Here is a 9,404-nt window from a genome sequence, read left to right as displayed (position 1 = left end):
ACTCTGAGATTGTTTGTTTGTTTGTGTGCTTGTCTATAATTAAATACAGCAAAAATGGTGCACAATAGTGCCATATTTGTAATGAAATGAGAATAGAAAAGAATAAAACAAGTCTTTTATTTGATTTATAACAAAAGTTATAATTTCCATATTCTGAAAATATATTCCCAATAAGTACTAACCTCCATTCACATACATAGCTATTTTCATTCAGTGCTGCCCTCTATTTGCAAAATATTTTTTACATGCCACAAGCCTTTCATTGACATGGTTTAAACTGATTCTCACATTCAAACTATCATGCAACAAACCTCCACCAATAGAAGCACCAAACATCCACATGACTCGTGACTCCCTCTATGCTGTTCTACCTACCTATCACTTCGAATTTAGGCAGAAACTTAAGCTCCTGTTGACAGTGATGAGGAAGGGTGGGAAGTGTGAGCAGAAGTAAGTAGCTGTTGGAAATACATTTTCAGTATAAAAAATTATAGCTTCCAACAAGGTACCTTACTTCCACTCACATACAATCCTACATTGAATAGGTGGAGGGACCAGTGCGAGGGACAAAGAGAAGCATACGAAGGACACCATAACAAGGGAACCCTCTAATAAAAGGATTATATGTGGGAGACTGCACCACTTCACTACCAGATATACTGTTCACCCAGATGTGGAAAAAGTGAGGCAGATCTGGGCAGAAAATTGTGAGGAGTACATCTCAATGTGAGAGAACACAGGTTGGACAGTGACTCAAACCACAACATATAATAATTTCAATCTCCCTTATGAACAGAATGTGGGTAAATTAAGGGATGTGCCCCAAGGTGTAGAGTGGTTAGGGTTTAACAGACCGTACACGGCAAGACAACTGCATCCAAAACTTAACCGCTGGGAACGAAACATCTCTGTAGGGGTAGGATGAGGATCATACCATTGGTAAGTCAACTACAATCCAAAACTCAATCGCTGGGAGGAACTGACATCCATACAGTGGTAGGATGAGAGATCCCAATCACACTACATGTGGGTGAACATGATGTGGATTGGTTTAGCTCTAAGTCCAAAACTCAACTGCTGGGAATCAACATTGGAGGGGGGGGGTATGATGAGGGTATTATGATGCCTCACTCCAAAGCTACAACATACCCTCAGACAGAGATAGAGTGTCCATTTGGAGGACATATCATCTGCACCAACAGAACATCACCACCCTACCTTTCAACTGAATGGAATCTTTATTGTTTATATACCTCCATGGTCCACCACCCCAGTAGCTTAGAAGTGGAAAGTGGTAGGGACTCTCGTACTCCACTGGAAGAAATGGGAAGAAAAACAAGGTGGAGAGTCCAGAGGAATGTTCATACCAGAGACAGTGCAATGGGTGCCTATAAAAACCTATTTTGAAAAGCAGATCACACCCGATTTATTTAATCTAAAGGATGGGCAGCAATCCCCTTCTGCTTCATCCATGAAGTCCATGGGTTAGTATGGTCTGGAACAGGCATATTTAAGAAGCAAATATATCATGAGGAATAACCTAAGATTGATCTTGTGGAACACCCTATGTCTAGTTTATGTGATTGTAATGAACAGTGTACATTTTGTGGCCATGGAAATTTTGAAAGTTAATTCAACATGGCCGAACAGTGAAGGTTTTGTTTGTACAATAGTAAGAGAGTGAAGTATACCTGGACAGGTACCACTCACCACTGAGTGAGATTCTGGTCAAAGCATGTCCTTGAAAATAACATGTATAACAAAAGAAAGAAAAATTACCCAGTTAAAGTTGCACCAATGTCTCAAGAATGGCAACAGGTGGAAGATGATAAACCAACAATGAAGAAACAGCAAAACAATGCAGATAGTGAGAGATAAAAATATGTGGAGTGGTCCACATGCTCGCTTGAAGTATTTCCTCAAAAGAGCAATGGAGATGAGATGTTAGGGAAAATGTAAGGTGCCTAATCTGATTTGAAGACACCTGGAATAAATTACAGGAAAATAGAAACAAGGAAGAATAGATCAAACAAATTAAAAACTGAACCCAATTGGTAAGGGTGAATGGAGAAAGATCATGAACAAAGGATAGCTGCCAAGGAATGAAAAGATAGGAACAGTTATGACAGAAAAAACCTGTGTGGGCAATATAACAACAAAGAGCACAAACGAGACATAGAAGTCAATACAGATCAGACTGGGAATAGAGGTAGGAAATGGAAGGAAGGGAAATTGGAAAGAAGGAATAATTACACTCCCACGCCCCCGAAGTTTTGGGAAAGATCAATTTGGGTAAAGGAGAATATAAGTGGAATTGTACAGAGTTTGTGAAATGTTGATAGAAAACATGTCTACTGATGACATCTACAGGCTAAATGGAGAAAGAAATATGCCTTAAAGAATAACTGAAGCATGGAAAAAGGTGACAAAGGTTTAAACGGATGTAAAGTAAAGCAGTGCAGCACCACACTGACATCCCAATCCAGAAGACCGCATGCCTTGGATGTTAACTAATCTGGAAGGAATGCAACAATAGTGATAAGGTATGAGAATTAAAAACTTTACGGTACTGAAAAGTGAGGGATAAGGCAGCACTGATAACCTGCAATCAAGGAGATACTTAAATACACCATTTCAATACCTCACTACTATAAAGGCTTGGTTTGGTCTGAAGTTTCATTGGTGGTAGTGTCCACAGTCACTGATGAGGAGTGGAATTCTCCGAAACTAGTCTGGCTCATAGACACACCCCCAATGAAAGAATAGACAATTCCAAGCTTTTACTTGTTAAACAAATGTTTAAACAACTCTGTTCAATTAATTCCACTTATGTTGAAAAACCTCCATGTAGGAAGGGCAAATGGAATGTGCTAAAAACCAGGCATGAAGATAAAAGATAGGATGAGCTACCTGGGACCAGGGTTGCCATAGATATTTGTTGTTTTTTTCAATTTTGTGCAAAGCTACACAATGGCTATATGCACTAGCCATCCCAAACTTAGCAGTGTAAGACTATAGAGAAGGCAGCTAGTCATTACCACCAACCACCAACTCTTGGGCTACTCTTTTACCAACGAATAGTGGAATTGACCATCACATAATAACACCCCCACAACTGAAAGGGTGAACATGTTTAGTGGGACGAGGGATTCGAACCCGTGACCCTCAGATTGTGAGTCAAGGGCCCTAACCACCTGGCCATGCTGAGCCAGGTTGCCATAAAAGGGATGGAGTTAGGGGAAGAAGCAATGGTGGAGCAGATTGGATTTGAAGTAGCCACGGAAACCATGGCTGGGCTGCCCAGTAAGGGGCAATCAGAAAAACTTGACACAGAGTGATGTACATGATAGAAATCACCCTGGAAGGGAGTCAGATGGGAGGATACACATAAAGGAATTTGTCTGTCCAATCTTGACTAAATGCATCTACAACTAGAGCAAGTGGATGAGGTACAGGAGACCAAAACTGAGAGAACTTTGTAATGACGATTGTGGTAAATGCATCCAGGTGAGGAGTACCCTACTGATTGCATAACCATTGGAAAAATTGAGGATCTAGAGACCACACCTTTGGATAAATTTATTCTGGCTGGGAAAGATGATCCACGACAAGGTTGAAAGCACCTGGTACATGACATACAAGAAGATGAATACCATACATGAGGGAAAAAAAAAGGGAGATCCAACATTCTACCACACAGGGAACAAGAACAGGTGCCTCCCTGGTGATTGATATACACCACTATAGAATTGTTGAAATAGGTCATAACCAGATGATTAATGGCAAGATGAAGAAAATGATCCAAAGCCCGATGTACGGCGATAAGCTCCAGGATATTGATATGGTAAGACAGCTCGATAAGAAACCATTGACCTGAAACTATTTTCCACTCGACCCATGCCCTCCAGCCGTGAAGCAAATTGTCTGTGAAAATATGTAAATCCAGATGAGGGGGGAGGAGGTGGAACACTCGCAATGTGTGAGCCTTGTCCAACCACCAATGCAGATCATTTACAATGAAAAGAGGAAGGGAAATATGAACATCCAAGGGATCCCGCACAAAGTTCCATTGGTTATGGAGAGTCCATTGAAGAGATCTCATATGAGCACCACCCATGGGGATATGTGTTCCCAAAGAAAACCACATCCCCAAAAGAAATAGGACCTTGCGAGCTGTAATGGTGTTGAGAACTGCCAGCTGGATCGTATAGAGTCAAAGAGGAGAAGGTTGGGCTTGACTGAGATGAGAGGATGTGGATGGTGGACAAGTTAGAATAGATGTGAGGGCAAGACGAAGGCGAGAAAATTGGGCATGGGATAAATGAACAGGATAATCAAGGTCTACCCCCAAATGATTAAAATTGACTTTCGATGCTGAGAATCAAGGAACGGAAAATTATCCTGATGGTAGGCTAAAGCAAACTGATCTGAAGCCCACAGAGGGCAAGGCAGGTTAGTACTCTCACATAACTGAGATACAAAATGCTCAGCATGAACCCCAATATCAGGAGAAGGGGAAAACACAAAATACTGAGAGGAAGGAGTATCGTGCAACAAGGAAGGGAGAGGATTATAGGAAATTGGGAAGATGGATAAAACAGAACATATCTGTGAAATTATGTCCAAGAAAGCCGTATGAGGCCTAGTTGATCCCGCAGTATGTACCTGAGAAGACATGGCAAATTCAGGTGGAGATAAAAGACTGTCAAATGCTTCATTGTCCCGAACAGGTTTGGTTTATTAAGGAGGAAAAATGGGCAATGTCAGTTAATAAACAATAAACTCGATAAGAGCAAATCGATATGAAAATAAAAAAATCTTGAACAGAGCACAAACTAGATGTCCAAACATAAGCATGGCCAAACACAAAGTAATAGTTAGGTAGAATAGCATGGAGGTAGTCACATAAGGCAGGTGAGTGTGTGTGGCACTTCTATTGGTGGAAGTTTACCGCACGATAGTTTGTATGCAAGAATCAGTTAAACTACGTGAATTGATGGGTGTGTGGAAATGAAATGCTTGTGGCATGTGAAAACAATTTTGCAAATAGACGGCAGCATTGAACGAGAATAGCTACACTTGTGAGTGGAAGTAAGGTACTTTGTCAAAATATGAATACATCACAAAGCTGCTAAAATGATCAGTAAGTAAATCTGATTACAAATTAATTTATCTCACCATCTCTATCAACAGATGTTAGTACCACATAGTCCAGACCAAAAGCTACAACTGCCTTTGCAGTATTCTCAGGTTCCTTCTTATCAAGTGGAGGGAGATTTTTTGATGTCTTCACAGAGCAAAACCGACAACCACGGGTACATGTATCACCCATCAACTGTCAAAGAAGGTATCATGAAATAACATGATTTTAAAACATAGTATCAGAATTATAAACCAAAATGAACAACATTGTTAAAAAGTATGTTAATATATATAGCTAGATCATGCCAGTACAGAAAGACACAATATTATACTACTTACATAATGTTACTTTTGTAGGAAAATATTCAATATAGTACTCTAAAACGTAGAATAATAGACTTGATAAAGCAAGCGGTAAAGGTAATATTATATAGTAACCTTTGAATGCTACTATGAATAAGTTTATCAATAAAGAATAACCCTGGACACTGTGGTAATTGCATTAATTGAATTCTATCAATTAATGGGGCTGTCAGTTCATTAATGAGCAAATACCACTAACTGTGCTACAATCAGCTATGACTCTCTGGGATCAAAAAGTAAAAATTAATAATATTTCTGTTTGAGGAATTGCAGACAGCAAGAAATTACGTATGTCAGACAAAATATACAAAAAATATATTTTGAAAAAGAAATATTATACATTCAGCACATTAATAGTTAAGTATTTTAACCTGAAAAAGAAAAACTTATTATACTTCTAATACTTCATATTTTGACAAAATTTACCATTTAAAATTCTAAACAATTTATCCTACAGCAGCCTTAAAGAAAAAATAAATTTTTCTTCTGCAATATTTTATAGCAGGTATTTACTAGTCAATTAAATACTGATTTACTTTGACATCAAGAAAGCACTTAAATTTAACCACGTAGAAATTAACTTTGGAGGAAGGAAAGTGAGTAATGCAAGAGGTGAATACATACTTAAACAGACTTAAAAGAAAATTAAGTTTTTAATTTGTAAAGGTGGACAATTAGTGGAATTCACTAATTGATTAATTGTCGAGGTCATTAATTGATTACATTCAGATAATCGATTATTCTTACATGAAATTATTCTTCCTACTTTCAACTTGTTTATTCTTTAAATACTTTTGAACTACCCTTCATTTAGTATGATAGATGGGTTCATGTACAAAAATTTAGGATGGAATTTTTTTAATCTAAATTGTTATACATAAAAATGTATAATATATGCAACACAGTATGAAAGCTATAACAAGCTGAAAATATGATTAACAGCATTCTGTGGGTTTTTTCTACAAATTTCCACAAAATTATCCAACTAAAACTACCAATTTTTTGATAATGAATATAGATATTACTTTCTAACATTGACCAAAAATTGGAAAAATACTAAATATAACAATGAATAGTGAAATTACTAGTAGGTAAAGGTTAGCATAAGTTGCATACTTAAAGGTTTAGTGACCTACATTCTCAAGTTATAAAATAAAAAGTTTTTCATTTTTAATTATTATTTGTTTAAATAATGCATAAATGTTTGGTCATGAGCCTTCTTCTGATACTAGCTCTACAGGAAAAGGACAATGCATGGTGAAAATAGAATTCTTAGAATGTAAATAAATTATTTTTATTTCAATAACATTAAACACACAATAAATATGAAATTTTTGCACTTTTAGTTTCACTGCCTTAATTTCAGTCCAATTAAGATATATTCTTATTTGTGAACTTTTTCTTTCTTCACTAAAATGTGTAAATTCAGTGAAGAAAAGAATGAATCCATGAATGACATATAGGTCTAATCTAGTCTTTGATATGCCATTTCTTCTGCAGTAGACTACACTTTCACCAAATGGAAGAGGTTTTTCTAGAGTGATGTTTAGTGGATATATTTGTAAGAGGCTGTGTGTAAAAAACCTTGATATTCAGTACAAGAATATCATCTATATATCTGCTAGCATGACTCATGTGTAAAGATTTACTTTAGTCTTTCTTAGTAAGGTACGTAGTGTATGGAAATAAATACAAATCTGCAACTTGCAGGCTACAATCATCTCTCATTAGAATTCCCAATATTGGCCAAAATGCAGAAATGTATTATCAATTAAAAGTCCTGCAAGAATTTATTTAATGTCAAAGTGGTACTTTATGCAAGTGACATTACCATAGAAAGTTGTGTGTTTGGAGTAGAAATTTACCCAAATTATTAAATAACCTTGAAATTGTTGATGAAAGACTTTTAATGTTATCAATAAGGAGCCTAGGGTAAGCATAACTGAAATGACACGTTTCTATTGCTATAGCTTCAAAGTTTTTAATTCTCTTTCTACATTCAATGGATTTACTGAGGATTATAAATGAACTAATACTAGATCTCTCAGTGATAACACTGTAGTCTTTATTTAAACGTTTTTTAATGGATTTCAGACCACTACTTATTTTAGTTCATAAATCCAGCAATAAATCTGTATTTGTATGGTGTTTTACATAATTCAGAAATACAAAAAACTTAGTTATAACACTGTTTGATTTATTTGAATGTACACCAAAATATGATAAAATTGAAATGTATTTATGATACATGCTGTATTGGTTTTAAAGTATTTATAAACCACATTACCCAAAAACTTTAATGTATTCAAATTAAACCCTAATTCTTTACATAAAGTTAAATGCAAAACTTTTTATAAATGAAAACAAAACTGTTAGCTGCTTTATCTGCTGAGGTGTGTGAAATATACACTATATAAATAACCTAAATGATCCATAACTTCTTTCATACTTATGGCACATTCATTTTTGCTAATGCTGAATCTCTTTGAGTAAATTATACATGGTAAGTTCTCTCTTTTACTTCATTTATGTAAAACTTTAATGTGTAAAGTAATAATTATTATTTTTGGTACATTTCCAATTAATTTCCGAATATTCAAGAAATTTTGGATCTTTACTCATTAACAACTGTAAATATTTATTAGTCATGATATCAAGATTACCAGTGAGCATGTGATAAATGAAAGTATAAACTTAAATGGATGAATTACATTCATATTTACAGGATAAAATGTTTTGTAACTATTCAAAATGAATTGTAGTGATAAATTATTAATTTTTATACTTATTCTGGTTATTTTTGTTAACTAATTTAATAGATGTAGGTACAGATGCGAAATAAAAACTCCCCAAACCTGTGAACATTTGTTTTATTTTTGAACTGTTAGACATTACCAAAATAACTTTGTTTTCATTTAGACTTCTTTCAAATTTTTCCTCCACAAATATGCCATTGATGTAATAAACACAAAATACTGTGTTCCTTCTAAGATTACTGACCTGGGGACTGTTTTATTAATTTACTAAAATTTACAAGATGAAAATAACAGCCTATCTCTAAATAGTAATTTGCTAAAGGTTTTTAGTTTTAGACTTTAGTAAAACAATCCTTTATGATCAAGTTTTAAAAACATGAGACAAAGCCTTATCCAGAGCCCTTATGCTCCATTTAAACTAAAACCTAGCTACTTGTTTACATAAACTATTAGTATTACAATCGTCTTCATATGCTCCACGAAAATTTAATAGTAAACAGATCAATGTAAACAAAACAATGCACCAGAATTAACCTATATACGATTTTTTGGGGTTAATGATAATTTATTTTTCTGCCATCTGTGTCCCACATTGACTTCTCATCATTTTTGTCTGTAAAATGAAATTTCTTGATGCTTCCCAGGCCAAATTACAAAATATAAAATTAACTGACTTTCTCCGGTTTCTATAACCTGTGAGAACCAAGCAATTAATGTCAGAAATGATAATTTAGTTGCTTTTAATTGGAACTACCTTTTAGACACATCGCAGCCCTCTGAGTAATGAATTTCAAAAAGAGACTCAAAACTTGAGTGCTCTTGAATAGTTCATTAATCTTCTTAAAGGGTTAGGTTTAATGAGTGAAATGAAATATATAGGCACGGATGTCAACGTCACATAAACCGTATGTTCAATACAAGTTAGCCTTGAGAAATAGCCAATCATAGCCTAGAGTTGTTAGTGTCAGGTTTAGTCTGTAACAAAGAGGTGTGTACAGTACATAAAAGACTTAAGTGTGATAATAGTTATTAGAAACATTAACCAATTTTTATAAAGATAAAAATGAAATAAGGTGGTAGGAAACAGAGAAAATGATAATGTGATGCAATATATAGGAAATAATAGCAATATAAAAAAATTAA

The 9,404-nt window shown here is 35.1% G+C and overlaps 1 protein-coding gene across 1 annotated transcript in view; it reads right to left on the bottom strand.

Moving 5' to 3' along the window:
• Window positions 1-5,178: 5,178 nt before the first annotated feature.
• The window catches only part of LOC106471645 (lipoyl synthase, mitochondrial-like), a gene marked incomplete at its 3' end in the record, with an annotated part of 68,990 nt that continues 64,764 nt past the window's right edge, over window positions 5,179-9,404 (bottom strand). Inside the window, exon 5 of the mRNA XM_013932260.2 lies at window positions 5,179-5,335. Within this exon, the coding sequence (XP_013787714.1) occupies window positions 5,179-5,335 (157 nt within the window). The remainder of the gene's footprint in view (window positions 5,336-9,404) is intronic.

The sequence above is a fragment of the Limulus polyphemus genome, unplaced genomic scaffold, assembly GCF_000517525.1.
Source record: "Limulus polyphemus unplaced genomic scaffold, Limulus_polyphemus-2.1.2 Scaffold4756, whole genome shotgun sequence".
NCBI lineage: Eukaryota > Metazoa > Arthropoda > Merostomata > Xiphosura > Limulidae > Limulus > Limulus polyphemus.
Note: the sequence above shows the minus strand (reverse complement) of the source record. Positions and strands in the feature narration are given on the sequence as shown.